This window comes from Notothenia coriiceps, unplaced genomic scaffold (genome assembly GCF_000735185.1).
Source record: "Notothenia coriiceps isolate Sejong01 unplaced genomic scaffold, NC01 NC01_scaffold00037246, whole genome shotgun sequence".
Classification (NCBI taxonomy): Eukaryota; Metazoa; Chordata; class Actinopteri; order Perciformes; family Nototheniidae; genus Notothenia; species Notothenia coriiceps.
Genome location: NW_011369947.1, coordinates 2,395,510 through 2,412,679, shown reverse-complemented (window position 1 = coordinate 2,412,679; position 17,170 = coordinate 2,395,510). Strand labels below are relative to the sequence as shown.

At 40.4% G+C, this 17,170-nt stretch overlaps 1 protein-coding gene across 1 annotated transcript in view; it reads left to right on the top strand.

Annotated features, from left to right (window-relative positions):
• The first annotated feature begins 8,834 nt into the window (after positions 1-8,834).
• Positions 8,835-17,170, top strand: part of LOC104966277 (tetratricopeptide repeat protein 16) — a 10,258-nt gene continuing 1,922 nt past the window's right edge. Inside the window, exons 1-8 of the mRNA XM_010795460.1 lie at positions 8,835-8,861; positions 9,046-9,146; positions 9,993-10,122; positions 11,098-11,312; positions 11,708-11,997; positions 13,062-13,206; positions 13,293-13,458; positions 15,089-15,222. Of these exons, the coding sequence (XP_010793762.1) occupies positions 8,835-8,861; positions 9,046-9,146; positions 9,993-10,122; positions 11,098-11,312; positions 11,708-11,997; positions 13,062-13,206; positions 13,293-13,458; positions 15,089-15,222 (1,208 nt within the window). The remainder of the gene's footprint in view (positions 8,862-9,045; positions 9,147-9,992; positions 10,123-11,097; positions 11,313-11,707; positions 11,998-13,061; positions 13,207-13,292; positions 13,459-15,088; positions 15,223-17,170) is intronic.

The window sequence follows — 17,170 nt, the reverse complement described above, 5'->3', positions numbered from 1 at the left end:
TATGTCGCTAGCCCAGGTCTAAAGTACCCTGTAATATTTCGATAGGACTTCCGGATTTAATTTTAGGTGCGTTGGCCTGAGATCTAAACCGCAGTTATAAGACTACCTGAAATAGACACTGTGTACACGTAGATTTATATGAACTGTAGACCTCGGCGAGCAAAAACATTCTTGTACAAGTGAGCAGTGTTTATTTTTTCCTGTACAACGTCGCTGGATAGAGCGCACACTGCATGTGCCCCTTGGTTCCCTCGCCGGGCCGACACTGGATGATTGTCATGTTGGTACCTAGCCACGTTACGATGAAACTGTGTCATAGTCAACTTGTACAGAAAGCGTACGACACGCTGTGTCAGTATAAATACTCGGACAACTCGCATAATCTCTCGTACTCGTTACTAGACTGTTTCGCTAATTCGCCGGTATAGCCTCATCTTTAATCGACAGCACCTCCTCTTGGTCACTCTATGACCCCGTCGCATAGAATCCTCACTGACGCAATCGAAGGTACTACAAGGCGATTGCGGTTCGGCGATGTAACATTTCAATCGATAGTTAACATAGTCAGAGTAATGATTCTCGTGAGGTCTACTAGTTCCTTGCAATACCACACGCACTATGACTAGGTAGATTGTCTTTGATCCTAGCGCCGTTTCATAGTCGGCACTAGACTATGCGCATACGTTGAGTGTGATACTTCAGGGACACATGGCCTTGCTCTCTGTCTTGCAACAATCAAGACGTCGCTAACCCGCCTCGAATCCCATCACTAGAGAATTATATCGCAATACATAACTTTACGGAACTACCTCTCGTCACACACTAAAACACTCCCGACGTAGTCGTCTAGATGGTCCAATCACCCTCCTACTGCCTGCGGCGTCTACTGTCGTGGTGCGCGTGCGTTTTCGTTGTCTCTGTTCCCCTCTGTCTTCAGTTTGTTTGGTACATCACTCAACCGTTACCTCGTCAGCAATCAGTGGGTTGGTCGCAATAATATTTCCGTGAAGGGACATGTTCCGTGATTTTACAGAATGCGACGTCTACACAGTGTCCTACGAGAACGACATCCGACAACTATCTTAGTCCGTACAAGCTAAACACCCTCTCAAATCGAATGCACTTAGTCCAAAGGAAAGAATTTAGTGCACTCTCATTCACTAGACCATTACTACTTGTTGCATAGTCTCTAGCTTCAGTTCAGGCCAATAAAAAATGACACACAGTAATACATGCAACTTCTCCTTAGACCATATACAACAGCGTTCGACGATGTTTTTAAGACTGTTATGGTCGGTTAGCTTATTCGCAAAAGTTATATGTTAACAAATAAATGAGCTACTTTAGTCGTCATCGAGTGTTGAATTCACTGTGTATGGCTGATAAGTTATACATGTTATGATATGGGGTAATGGTCCTGACATCTTGAAACTGACACGACACACTAAGTAAACTATTGACCATACTAGGATGACTGCGATATTTTTTTCGGCAAACGTTACCTGTCGCCGTAGATAAACGAGGAAAGAACTACATAGACAAATAAAAAGGCAACCGTGAATAAAAATGAAATGTTTTGAAAAGTAATCAATGCAAAGTAATGGTAGATAACGCTTTGGAAACGTTCGTCAATTCGGAGTTAAGCGATACCTTTTTATGTATTGGACGTTCTACGAGAACTTAGTTAATTAGATTGATTTACCAATGACGGTCACTGTCAGCCCGCCTTACCCAGTCGATGCTTGAACACAGAAACGAACGGGATGTCTCCCATTCTATCGAACTTTACGACACAATCAGGTAGATCTTTACACTTCCGACGAATTGTCATACTTTACTTACAAGGCCTAAATGTCTCGTGGCGTTTGTGAAAAGATCCGTACGTCAGAATTACATCTTACGACCTGCCTGTGATGTCTGGCATGATGAACAAACTGTACACTTTTGCTAACTTTGACTGTATTAGGTTTAGTGTACTAAAAACTTTTTTTGTACTTCTGGAGGTCTGCGAAGACCATAGAAGTAGGATAACACGCACGCGCACAGAAACACATAGTCAAGTCACTAGCCTGTCCTTACAGACACGTGAACCGTTCTCAAACGCAGGCAGCGAACAGTCGGGTCCAGACAGTCCGAGCAGAACCAAACATAGAGAGAGACGGTAGGAAGCCTGTGTGGCGTGTGTAGTGTGTGTGAGTGTGCGCGTCCTGTGATTGGTCGCTGTCAGTGAGCTGCCCCATGCTCAATTTGTATAGTGAACACGACGGTACGTCTTGAGAAAAATCTTCTACACCTAGATCGCCGCCTTTAACACGATTTCACGTGCGTGTACAACGATGGCAACTGTTTTTGTAGAGTAACTTGTCTTCCTCAGTTTTGTATCTCGTTGATTCAATATCTCTATTACGTTTTGCCCAACCCGCTTTTTTCCCCTCTCCTACACCACCACCACCCAACTTCCCCCCCCCACCGAAAACATTGTGACCCTTACGTATCCCAATGCCTAAGTTTACGTCACGTCTGAACTTCGGTAACACCTCTGAGGTGATAAGCTGAAAACTTAAGATAACTCTAGAACTAATCGAAACTTAATACACAGCAGAGCTGTTCTCCTGTGCCCTGGTACGCACGTATACATCGGTCTGTTACTACCTAGATACAGAATTCTCTATATTCTCAAATGTTCGGTCTAGTATAAGAGACCACGCGTTACAGCACGACTATAACTCCTATATAGATACGCGACGACACCGAAAGGTCGCCCGGAGGACTCGGGTGGAACGCACAATTCCCGGTGAGTGAAACCTACACGCATACATTTATCAGGATCACTTCAATTAACTCCTCCTCGTGACAACTCAAAGGCGAGCGGCGATAGTGGATCGAACAGGACTCTACCTATTGGACCCCGTCAGGAGAAGTGAACCCGAGCGAACCTAGTATACTAGGAGTAGACACAGATGTGCGAGAACAGCTCAGCACAATGTGATCCGGAAGTCCTTACAATCGATTGCAGTGTAGTGTTGTAACATTTCAATCGATACCACGTATAGACTGTATAAAAAGGTAGATTGCAAGAAATATAATAATCTAACCTCATCGTAACTATTATAACACTATCCCTCGAATTGCAATGACCGTATCCTTAGTACACGCTCACACAATCTTTAAGGACCACATAGAGATAGATCTTTTTGAGTACAGAGCCGGGAATTCTATAGACTCGCGCGGTTATTCAAGAACAGGATGGCACCTGGACTTCCTTGAAACGTGTATTGTTCCACCCAACACGCCATACATATTCATGAACCTGAGACAATGGCCAACGTCACACTGAAGTCTTGCACGGTCCAATACGTGCTGTGACTCTCCTCTCTCCTCGTCCTAGTGAATCTCTCGTCCATGCGACCTTATAACATGAACATGAGAGACAACATACTTTTTCAGACACTATGTTACCTCGTTCCTCTTCTATGCCACACCGTCTCTTTGCTACGGTTAAAGGTCTCTCTCTCGAATACAGCGCGTAGTCTCTACCAATTGACTCTTAGAAACATATACTTTGATTGCGTAAGCAAGTCGAGGAAATGACAGTAGCGACCGGCTCGTTCAACCTACACGTGTTCGACTCATACAGTCGCTCTCACATTTCCAACCGTAACCAAAATCTTTCAGTGGGTTTTACCACACTTGGGGGATAGTGGTAACAACCTTCACAACATGGTCCTATCTAACACATAAGGACGTGCAACTGATGACAGATTGTACCGAGCATATGAAAAGGACCCAACCCGTTCCGCTACAGATCTTCAGAATTAAGTGGTCACTCCGTTCAGAATCTCTCGCTCCTCCCCTCAGATAACTCCATAAATCTATTGGAATTTAGATTACATTTTTTTAGTCCTTACTATTCTACCTTCTGAAGATTCGTGGTACCCACGTTGAGGACAGCAGGTAGAGGCTATTCCCTTCATTACTACGACTTCTTATCTCGAATGCCTGTGGGAAAATGTAATCATAAGAAATGACTCTGGAAAAGCTGCAGATAGAGCCATAAGAAATGAATGCAACTGATTATTTAATGTTTAATGTTGTTTTTATAGGCAATCATTTAAGCTTTGTTAGTTCCAGGTTTAATATGTGCAATAAGTTCATTTCAATAAGTTCTGCAATAAACATTGAACCAGTCCGGCCCTCCACTAGTACCGTTTTTTTATTTTGGCCCACTGTTTATTTGAGTTTGACCCCCCTGCTGTAGTGTATATTTCTGTATATTCTTTTGAAAATCTAGTGTATTCATCCTTTTCCTACACATTTATTCACAGGTGTCTTTAACCTGGAAGTTGCTCTTTAACATTGTCTGACCCCAGCTTCTCTGAAGATTTGTGCTTTTTTATGTTCTCAACAACATTTTTAACCAATTCCTTTAAGTGCTGGATTGATTATGGACAAACAAAAAGAATAACTTGTTTTCTGACATGTTGCAGGCTAAAAGGACTTGGGTGGCAGTAGCTCAGTCCACAGGCAGTGCATTCTGGCATCTCTTCACATTAATACGTGTGTTTGTTAATCAAGAAAATTATTACAGAATGAAAAATACATTGCTTACCTCTTTCTAACTACCAGAGCCCCAACACCAGAAATATGTTTTTGACTAAGAACCATCACAGATCATAATCTCCCCAGTTAAGCAAGTACAAAAGACTCAGGAGCCCAATAGAAACATACAGGACATAATGTGTAGACCTTTCAAACTGCTTAATCCAGCAAATCACCTAGATCTGATGATTACAGACTTGTTTCAAAAAGCCCTCTGCTTCATTGACTACCGCCCAGTCGTACCACAATCTTAAAGTGAACCAGAACTCACCACGCAAACAACATCTCAAAGAGAACAAGAGGCTCTTCTTCCTCCAAAAGGCTAAGGAGGTTAAACATAGACTCCAGGATGCTTCTACGGGCGCATCATTGAGAGTATCCTAACCAGCTGGATATAACTTGCATTATTATTTAAAGCCGTTTTTGCTTTTACTTGTCAGATTTTCTGTTTTACATACAGTATATTAAATGAGTATTGTTGCCCTAAGGCCCAAGAGTGTAACTGCCAACGACTGCTTTGCTGTAATTGTGGAGCACATGATAGGAATGAGAACTTGACAAATTACATCACTGGTCCATGGTGAAGCCTCTTCAATAATAACGTCCAAATGGTAGTGGAACAACTAATAGGCACATTATTGTCAAGAGACTAGTCAACATTTTATATTTGTAGGTATTAAATAAAAAATAAATGGATCCTTTGAATTATGAAGCGCATTCAATTGTTTGTAATACACCAGCATGAATTGCCATACAGTTAAAAGGGTGTGAACTATGCCCCTTGAGGTTAACATACAGATACATGTAAGACTTCTGTAATGGTACTTTAAAAATCCATATTTGTGTTGATAAAACAGACTACACTCAGCTCGGTACTGTGTTTGGTTGTATTAACTGACCTCAGATAAGCATCTTGCTCAGACATGAGTCCAGTAAGGTCCTCATCTCCATCCTCCGCATCCAGCAGCCTTCTACTCTCGTTCTGGATGTCCATACTGACGGCAGTAATGTTACTATTGGGGTCTTCTTGTTCACGTTTTTCATGGATCACAGGTTAGGCGAAAACTATTTCCAGAGTATCGTCTACTTGTGTGTACAAATTGTTGTGCAGCCACACAAGCGAACAGACACCTAATACAATATCTCAGGTCATCGTGAAGTATGCATAGGATATTTCAGTAAAGTTTGTCGCCAAAACGATCAGCAATGTTTTTTGCTTCCTCCACCGGTGGTAGCCAACTTGCTTTGTCAACAGTTCAGTCAGCTGATCATCATTTGTGCCGGCTGTTTCCCGCTTTCAAAATAAAAGTCTCTGTGTATAACCATACAGTCTATTATGTGTACTATGTGTAGAACCAAAAGAGCGTCTTGTAACAGTGTGTGTAAAAAAGTGTGAGGAACTATAGAGCCTCGAAAAACCACACTGTCTAACTAAAGGTGAAACTTTCAAAGCCATTTTGCATTCATTATTTTCAATGAGGCAGCTAAAGCTAGTTACAGGTTAACGTTTAGTTGCTAAGTAAAGCCATAACGTTATACGTTAATATTGTCTTCTCTACGTAAAGTTATATCGTTGCTACATCTGTGTTAACAAGTATAAACATGAAATATACATCTTTTTGACGCAACACTAGCATAATACAGTCATTGGCCATAATACGTGCATTAGCTGTCTTGAAACTTTACCGGAAGTGTCCGGAAAAGGGAAGCTCGCTCTCTTCTTGGTACCCTTTGTTTAGAAAATAAAAGCCTTTCCCAGACCGCGGAGTGGTATGGAGGTTTCCATAGTGACAACCAGATTCAACATATCCGCAGCAACTCTTTATTGACAGGTGGAAATAAACAGAGCAAAAGAAACGGAACTAATGTAAAACAGCCTATATCAGCTATATGAAACACTCAATAAACAGAGCAAAAGAAACGGAACTAATGTAAAACAGCCTATATCAGCTATTTGAAACACACAATGGACACTTTAGCGGAGATAAAGGACAAGACGGTAAACAAATGTTTGTTGAAAAGCAGTTAGCCAGAAGGTACAACTAGCGTAATCTTCGTGTTTGGTCAAATAGTTTGATCAAAGACTTTATTGACTTTAGCAAAGTATTTGTGTTTTATTGAAAATGTTGAACACAAATAACGATCAAGTGGGAGTTTACGACATTTAATAGTACCAGAATTAAGCAAGTTTTAACTCTATTAGTACACATTTTTACACTTTTGCTGACAATAGGGAATGGGAATGTCACGTCATCAACGGCAAGTCGTCCATCTTTGTAGGAAGAAACATAAATATTACTCAGTCAGTAGTGTTCAGAACTGTTTATACAACAAATATTTATATTTACTTTTTGATTCAGTTAGTCTATTCTTCATTGTTTTGTAGGTTGTCATCCCTACAAATTATTATTATCATTTTTTGTATTTATTGTCCCCAGCATGCAGAGGAGCCAGGTTTATTTCCCACTGCTTTGTCAGCTGAGAAGGTGGAAGAAGCCAGGAGAAAAAGCTCCTTGAAGAAGTGTTTTGGCTCCAATGCAATCTTTCTGGAACCAGGAGAGAAACGGCCTCAAAGACTAGACCTACAGGCGAGCCTCATCATCCAGAGCAAGGCCGCAGAGCAGTGAGAAACACTCATTAAAAACATATTTTTCAGAAGTAAATACAATAATTTTACTTTAGCATCACTGACAGCTATGTGTTTCAATGTATCCTGGAACATAACATCCAGCGTGCGCCTTTTCAGGGTTCAATTATGCTTATAAGGTTTTTCTTTGCAGTTACATAAATGGAAAAGAGGCAATGGGAAAGTCCCAGTTTGAGAAGGCTGTGAACTGCTTTTCTAAAGCCATCACACTGCAGCCAGAACAGGTGATGAACATAGGACACAAAGCTCTATGTTAAAATGTACTGTATGTTGTGACACTTTGTAAAGATTAAGTTACCATTTTTAGGTAGTTTTAGCCCTGTTTATAATAATAGTAGCCTACTACTAATAATATTTATTAAACGGGCCCTATTATGCACATTTTCAGGTTTCATATTTGTATTGTGTGCCTCTACTCTGTGACATGTTGAAATGCTTTAATGTAACAAAAAAGCGCTTTATTTTTCTCATACTGCCTGTGCAGCAGCACATCTTTTCACCCTCTGTCTGAAACCAGAGCCCAGTATGTTCTGATTGGTTACCTAAATACTTTTCAGATGTCCTACCCCTTAGCCTATCATGTACAATGTGTTGGAGCCCTAGCAAATAGAAGCGTGATTTAGTTTCATGTTTCAGATAAACCGTTAGATTTTTTCCCACCTAATAACCTTGTGTTGTGTGTTTTAGACTCGGCTACATGAGAGCCAGGCGGAGGCCTACCTGCAGCTGTGTGACTTCCAGTCAGCAGCAGCCTGTTATAAACAGGCCTCTCTGCTGGAGCCCGGTGCATTCAGGGACCGCCTGGCCTTCATTTTTTATCTCCAGGTAACTACAACACAATTAATGTACAATCTGTTTATGGACACAATGTAGACTAAAATACGGTGCAAAGAAAAAATGCCTTTTCAATTATTACCCATTAATGTAACATTAGAACAGGTCATTATATTGACTATTATATATCAGGAGCAGACAATTGAACAAAAGAAGAGAGTGTTTCACAGAAGAGTTTATGCAAAAATAAATGAAACCAACAGACATAAAAACATATTTATGTGATGCTAAAACAATAACAATGATATCCAATGGTGACATTGAATAACCTGTTGCGTACAAGCTGTCAGATGTGATGATTATGTGCTTTTAACATGATAAATTACATTATTTGGTCGAAATACATGTATTATATTTACAAGTTCATTTTATTGAACAATACTGAGCGGAGTAGTTAACAAAAGAAAATACATTTTCTCAGATGAGTTTGTGCTGAATTAAAAAGGAAATCACAAATCATGCAAAGCTTGAAATAGGTGAGTTTGGACTCAGAAATTGTTATTTTTTATATAGTCAAGTAAAACAAATTAAGTTACATGTTTTAATGTTCAAAAAGCTCTTTATTATTCTCATACAGCCTGTGCTGCAGCACTTCTCTTCACCGTCTATCCGAAACCAGAGCCCAGTCTGTTCTGATTAGTTAGCTGGCCGGCTCTGTTGTGATTGGTCAACTGTTCAGAGATGTCCCTGCCCCTTAGCAAATCATGTACAATGTCTTGGAGCGCTAGCCTATAGAAACGCGTGTTACATAGTAATGTCACTATGTTCAGGTATTAAACAAGTGAGTCCAATGGAGGCATTTCAGGCAGGGGGGAGTGTGCGGGAGAGAAACTTTGGGATTTTAGCCTTTGCAGAACATTTACATCCACACAAACCTATATAACACACTACAGGAAAGGGAAAACCCCAAAAAGCGTAATAGGTCCTCTTTAAATGGTGGTCTTCCTGTTTCTCTTTGTCCTCAGGGCCAGTGCTTGTTTGACCGAGGCCTTTTCCTGGAGGCTCTGGAGGCTTTTAGCAAAGCTGCTGAGCTGAAACCCGGCTGCAGGGCCCACCAGGTCAGAAGGTCAGCAACCTGCGTACTAAGACCTGGAATAAAGTTGTGCATGTGTGCTTAGGTTTTTCAAAATGTTTGTATCATGTTTTTATTTGGGATATTACATGAGGTATATTTAGAAGCATAGTGAAGTATATAATATGTAAAAAACAGGGTTGGGAGGGTTAATTCAAAAATGTATTCTGTTACAATTACAAAGCATGTGAAATACAATTGAACCTAATCACCATAAAAAAGTAATGTAACTTGATTACTTTTCATTTGCTTTTGGATAACCCCAATATCCAATGCACTGCAAATGACTACAAGATAAAATAATGATTAATAAGACAGCTTTTATTTAAGTGTGTTATGTAAGTATGGAATTGTGAAGCCAAGCCTTTAGCTGCTTTTATGCACATTCAGCTAATTTTAATATTTGAGTAAGTAATGAGAGCGCATGTGCTTCCATCTTCATTTGATTATGTATTGTAACACTGTATTCTTCTTAGTAATCCCCATTTTTTAAATGTATTCATAATTTGATTACCTATTGATTTATGTAACTGTGGAATACAGTTAAGTTTTTTGTTTCCTAATCACGTAACCCAGTAACATGTCATCCGTTACTCCTCAAGCCTGGTCAGAATATATTTTTGTATATACATATAAATCTAAATTACAGCAGCTGGGGCTTAAGATTTTCATTTCCAAAACTGCGCTATAGCTTTTGTGCATATCACAATATAGCCTTTGAACCTTAAATTGAATATCTGACATTACTATGAGAAAAGAGTGACCAAACATCTCAATAATGAATAGTAAGCAAGACTTCAGATGTTAATGGTACATGTTTTTTCTGTTCTTAAATCTCAGCCTGGCCTGCCTGTCAGCTGTAGGTCAGCACAGCGACTGTCTGAAGCTGGTGAGCGGCTGGATGCTGTCAGAGGGTCCCACCGCGGACCTCTACATCCTCAGAGCCCGACTGCACAAACGACTCAAGCAGGTTCGTAAATAACAGCAGGTACGTTTCACTTCTCAGGCAGATGGGCTGCAGGATTAAGAAAAAAATACAAATTGACTGGTAGTCAAAACTGATTCTGAGGTAATCACCTAAAACATTTATTATTGCTGATGTTGCTCAGCTGCTCAATCCAGGAAAGTGCTAACCGATATTATTGCAGATCCACCATAAGCTAGCTAGCTTACGTAGCTAACCTAGTCATTTCAAATATACTGACAAAATACTTACAATTGTGAAACAGACTGATTCTGCCAACAGTTTAATTTAGCTGTATTGATATTCCCATGTTTAATTTATTCAACCTTTAGTTAATAAATGCCACTTGTAGGAGCCAATTAGCGCTTAGGATAAAAAAGGAAGAATGTTTGCTTACTCGTTTTCAACACACACATACACACAACGATAAGGTAAAGCTTGGCTACTGATGTTATTGTGTTAAAGTGTCATTCTTTATGGTGATGGAAACTGATCCAAGTTTAACGGGTAACAAAACTGGATAATAAATGGAAAAAGTGTTCAACTGGACACAATCTGACATTTATTCACCTGACGAGCTAAAGCGTGCATCATTTACATACCTTAAGCGGCACATCAGTGGCTTAAAGCATTGGTTTAGCCTCTACACACACTTGTTTTTACACAACCCCTGCTTACATCACTTTTTAAAATGTTCTAGTGCCAAACCACTTAATCTGCCTTTTATATGGGGCAGCAGAACTGCAACAGAAGAAAAGTCCAAAGCCTTTCTAAAGAAGTTAGAGCGGTAAATAAAGAAATCTTACTGACATCATAATAGCAAATTAGTGTTTATAAATATTCAGGTAGAGGGAATTACTTTGTAAAGAGTGATGGGGTTAAAGAAACGTATATTGGGTACATTTAGTATAGCATCTTAGATATACAGCTACTACTTTAAACACAAAATCAAATTTCTCTGGGATTTCCTTTTCTGTCCAGACAACACAATGTTATAGAGATGTGAAGTCAGTGCTAGCGTTGGATCCTCAGAGTCCAGCGGCTGGCTCCATGCTGCTGCAGCTGCAGGAGGCCAGTGAACAGGCCAGACGAGAAGCAGTAGACAGATCTTTGTCTGGCCATCTGCCTGAAGCCTGCTGCATGATCAATATCGCTTTGGAGAACTGCCCAGAGGATGCACACCTCTACCTTTTCAGGTGAGTCTGAACAACATGAGACAGTGACAAGCTTCAATAAAGAAATAAGAGTGGGGAAATCTGTACACACGCTGCTGTGTCATCACACACGCAACTCTGAACTCAATGCATCACCGAAGACCATAGCTATAGCCAATATATACCCCCACTCATTACCACCAAAGATAATTTTGTAACTACCTCAATAATTAATAGCTAAATACCCATATGATTTAAATAAATATTGTTACATTTATTAATCAACATTTGTTGAGGTTACATTCAATTAAATCAGTTATTTTATTCTAACTTTTAAAACATGTAATCCCTTAGACTTTTATATTTAATACTGTTTTAGTTGATTAAATTCATTTCAATTAAATGTACTTAAATGTGTGTGTTTATTTTTCCATCAGAGGGATTGTGTACCGCCGCCTGAAGGATTTCACAGCATCCCTCGAGGATCTGGTCCAGGCTGTGGAGCTGTGCAAGGAGGAGGAGGAGGTCGGGGGTGAGGCAGAGGATGCAGAGAGAAAGGATGAACGTGGCTCTGTGGAGGAGGAGGTGCAGTTTCAGCTGGTTCTGACCTACAATGACTTTGCTGTTGAGTGCTTCAGCAGAGGCCTCTTCGCCGAGGCCACGCTGCTTCTCAACAAGGCCATTGAGGAGGAGAAGGGCCAGGCGGGCCTCTACCTGAACCGAGGAGGTGAGGCTCTGGGCACTTGTTCTTTGAGTGTGTGTTTGTGTGTGTGTGTATATCTGTCCCTATTTCTTATGTTGGAACTTCTGTGAGGGTCAGGGTAAACTGTGAGGTTTAAAAGCCACAAATAATTCTAATAATTGGTGAACCATTGTAATTTCAGTGAATCCGATCACTTCTAATAATTAACACAATTGTCCCTTTCAAGCTAAACTTGAACATTTTGGCCATAAAAACTAGTGTGACACTTCTTCAGTTAAGAAAAGAAAATGGTGACAAACCATATAAAGTGTACTCTTGGTACAGGAAATGTTTCAGAAGTATAGCATAAAGAGCTTCTTTTAATCATAATAAATACAAAATGTCACAAAACTACTCCGAGCATTTAGATATAAAACACACATGCATTCACTTAAAATAATTTGACCCTCTGATTGTGACTCATAGGGTAAATATGCGTTTATCAGTCGCCCCAAAGTTGTTTTTTTTTACAAATAGGCCGGTTTTCCTGACAAAATGCTTTATGTATGTACTATAATGTATATTTCAGATATATGTAAAGGTGCCCTATTCTGCTCATTTTCAGGTGTATATTGTATTTTGTGCCTCTACTGTGACATGTTTCCATGCTTGAATGTTTAAAAAAGCATGTAAACATGTCACATTTTTCTCATACTGCCTGTGCTGCAGCACCTCTTTTCACCCTCTGTCTGAAACCAGAGCCCAGTCTGCTCTGATTGGATAGCAGGCTGACTCTGTAGTGATTGGCCAACTAATACAAAGAAAACACACTACAGGAAAGGGAAAATGCACAATAGGACCTCTTGAATCTTTACCTGCTTGCTGAATGGACCTTCAGCAGTGTTAATGTAATATATTCTTCATACTCTAGTGCAGATTAGATAGAGATCATCAGAAGCAGCTGTTCTGAAAACAAGAATCAATTGATTCAAATCAGACGGTTTTTGGCACACCTGACCTATTCAATTGCAGAATAGTGTTAACCTAATATTTATATCGCTTGTAAGTTCCCTTTCATTTTTGAATATGAATGTGCATGTGTGTGTCAGATTGTTTCTTTAAGCAGGGTGACTGGTGTTTTGCTCTGGCTGACTACCAGCAGGCTGAGGATATGATGGGGCCCAATGACCCTGCTGTCCGGCTGCGCCTTGCTGTCCTCCACAACACCCTGGGCTCTTTCTGCTTCCAGAACGGGTCAGGAGAACAAATATTTACCACACATGATGAAAATTAATCAAATCTCGTTTCGATGTTTTATTTGTGAGTGTCTGCATTTTCAGGTGTTACCAAGAGGCAGTTGAGATGTTTTCTCTGGCCATCCAGGACAACCCCACTGCAGGTCATTACTATGAAAGCAGATCCAAAGCTTCCCGAAAGCTTATTAACTTGAAGGGAGCCAGAGAGGACTTTGTCTGCATGCTGATCCTGGATCCCAGCAACGAGGAGGTCAGAACTTCCTCCAGCAGATTCCCTCACATAAGTTATATTTTTCTTCGCTGGTCTACTAAAGCAGTCCAAAACCCGGGGTATGGGGACCCCTATGGGTACTTGAGGGTTTTTTCCCCACACAAAAAACATTTTAAATCAATTTTTATCAGCCTGGTTTCCTGCCCCTGAACTAACTAAACATATCAAAGACAAGCAAGCTCAAGTGTCTCATTAAAAGCTCTAGTCTTAAAAAAAGATGTTGAAACTGCTAGAAGTGAGTCTTAATAAAACATTTTGTATTGACAAAAAGTGTAACTACCAAGTTTAAATGCATTTGTATTAAGGGTTAGTTATACAAGCAATTTTCATCTAAAGAGCAGTTGGGTTGAATCTGATTACAACAGGATTAAAGCAAGAAAAATGGCGAATCTGGGCTCTGGTTTCAGACAGAGGGTGAAAGAGGTGCTGCAGCACAGGCATGAGAAAAATAAACCTAAAAAATGTACTTCTTTGAACATTAAAGCATTGAAACATGTCACAGTAGAGGCACTAAATACAAATATGAACCTGTAAATGAGCATAAAAAGTCCCCTTTACATATGTTTGAAATACACATTATAGTTCATACATCAAACCTTTTTTTGTCAGGAAAACCGGCCTATTTACAAAAAATGTTTATATTTATTTATCCACTGAGTCACAATCAGAGGGTCAGTGGTTCGATACCCCGCCCCTGCAGTCAACAATCAAAGTGTCCTAGGGCAACAGAAAAACCCCATTTGCTCCTGGAGGCATCCGTAGGGTGTTGAACTGTAGGTGAGTCGCTTTGGATAAAACTGTCAGCTAAATAACATGTAAGAGTGATGATAATAGCATAAAAATACATTCATATTTAAACAGCTTAGTATTGTATCCACCATAAAATAAATATAGTCATATTTACCACTTTAGTATGGTGGCCCACAACACTTCGATTTGGAGAAACGCGCTGCAGTTTCAAAAATGATGCAAATGAATCTTTTTTTTTTACCAAATTGTCAAAACATGTGCAGCATTTAGAAAACACACAACGGAAAAAGTAATTGGACTATTGCAGAAAATGAGATCTGTGGATGGACATAAACATCAATGATACTTAAACGTTTCATTCAGCAGGATATCCTCCACATATTAACACCACTTTTAGGGTTTTTGAAGCTTAAATACAATCACCAGATGTAGAAAAGCTAACCGAAGGCTATGAAGTTAAAACATCACAGTCACCTGACCCACCTCACTTCACCACTGTTAAGCTAAAGGCGGCTAATGTTCAGCGTGATGGCGCCAAGTCGTTTAATTTACTCACTTTTGAGCAACTGCTCTTTATAAGAAACATAGAAGCTTCAGACATTTATAAGTAGGGTATTTGCTGTTATGCTCTAAAACAAAACGTGAAGATCAATTTGTATCTAAAACCATATCTACAGTATCTATATCTACCAGACACGCACAAAAAAACTGTTGACTTTTAACAAGGGAACTGGATGTGGTAAAATGCCTACTCTTTTCCGGGTTAAAGGATTAATCCCTGCAGCACTCCATTAATATGTATTCATAAAACGTGGGACTAAAAGCAATAAATTGTGTGTCTGTCTGTGGGTTTTTGCAGGTGCCTCCTATGCTTATGAACCTGTTCCCTGGCTACAGTGAGTCGGATGTTTTGTCCAGTCCAGCAGGACAAAGGATCAGAGGTCAGCTGATGGACACCACCCAGGCCTGCAGCTCACCCTCTGATCAACAACAGTGAGAACCACAAACATTCACAAGATGGTTAGGACACACCTTGTGTACTGCAGCTTGACATGTAACAAATAACTTATATATCTTTCCTACATCCAAGATTCCTAGAGCAACCCATTTTCTCCCGGTGCCATATGATCAGCTGAAACCTTACTAATTCACTTCCACCAATACATTATACGTATACTGTATACATTTGACATGGAATAAATGAAACGTTATTATGGACACTCGTTGTCAATATGTAAGGATTCAACTATTCAACTACTTGTTTTTGACATATTTTTATAGGCTGACCCGGAAGTTAGAAACACCAAAGGTCCCTGAACAAAAAACATTTGGAATTTTTACCATTGGGTTCTTTGATTTTTGCAGAAAATAAAACCAAACACACATTTATGATACTTACTTTTTTTGTTCAGCAGGATAATCTCCACATATTAATACCCCTTTTTTATTCTTAAAGCATAAATCCCAGAAGTAAAAAGCTAATGCTAAGCTAAAAACAAACTACATCAATGTCAAACGGCTGTTTTTATGACACATAGAAACTTCGGACAATCACAAGTGGGGTATTAACGTAAATCTGTATTTTATATCGTAGAATAAAATGTGTAAATCCCTCATGCTTGTGTTAATCACAGATCCTTTTTCACACATCTTGTAACAACCAGAAATGTAAACACCGGGGCCCTTTCTCATTTCTCTAACTCCCCTCCTCGACTCCCTTCCTCGACTCCCCTCCTCGACTCCTATCCTCGAGACTTAGTCCCGCCCACAGGAGATGCGATTGCGATCAACCTCCACTCACCTGCTGCAATCAGCTGTGCACCCTCCCCGACTACACACCTGCTTTCCATCAAGCCATTTACAACGGCATATCAACGGAGGCTCCACAACCTTTCTCCGCCAGATCGTCACAAGCCTTTCTCCGCCAGATCGTCAAGTATCAGCCGTATCTCGCGTTCTCTCCTCGGTGCAGCAGCGCACCGTAGTGTAGAGTTGCATTTAGGTAACGGGAGATAACGGGCTGATACTTGCGCATTAGTTTTCTGTTTATGGATCAGTATCAACAGTCCTGCCAGTAAACCGTTACATTTATCAATGCTACTTTAGTTATAGACTGATATATGATAGCTAACTTTACAATGTTGGTGATGTGACGTTAGCTAAGCCATTCTGAAGCTAAGCGCCGGTCCCTCACCAAGGCATAGCTGTCCCAGTTCTCCACTGGTTCTCCTCACACCACAGCTCAATTTCTCTCCGATGGCCGTGTATTTCTTCTACATCCATCCCTTGGGCTGCTCCTGGTCTCTTGGACGGCCTAACAGGCTCATAATTTATAAGGTTGTGGTCGCGGTCATATGCATTCGAATAGATTCATTGTTTCAACTCTCTTCTGTTGTCGAAACTAGCATTGGGATCCATGTTTTATTTAATACGTTACCACCGCCGCTCTCCCCCTTGTGATCCCGTGTTACCGTCACACGCGGGAGTTCCACGTGCGAGGCTCTATCGGAGTGAACATTTCTTACAAAAAACGGCGCCAGATGTCCACTGTAGCTGCACATTGTGTCAAACTCAAGGCCCGAGGGCAAATCAGGCCCTTGGTGGATTTATTCTCGGCCCTTCAGGATAATCTTATAATTCCCTATTAGATCTGGCCCGTCGGTATATTGCACGCACACCTCACTCCATCGCTGAGGGTCTCCTCAGCTCAGAGCACTGAGCCCAAACATTGATGGACCTGTTGCACCCCAAGATAATGCCAGTATCTGAACTAGCATCTCACAGAGCAGCACCACTGAGTTTAATGGAGGGTTCTTTGGCCACTTTCTCTCTCACGTCAACAGGGCATGTTTGGTTTATCTTTGAGACATAGTTTTGTTGAAGCTGTTTTTTTGTTGGGAAATGTAATCATAAAAATGACGTCTGGAAAAGCTGCCAGATA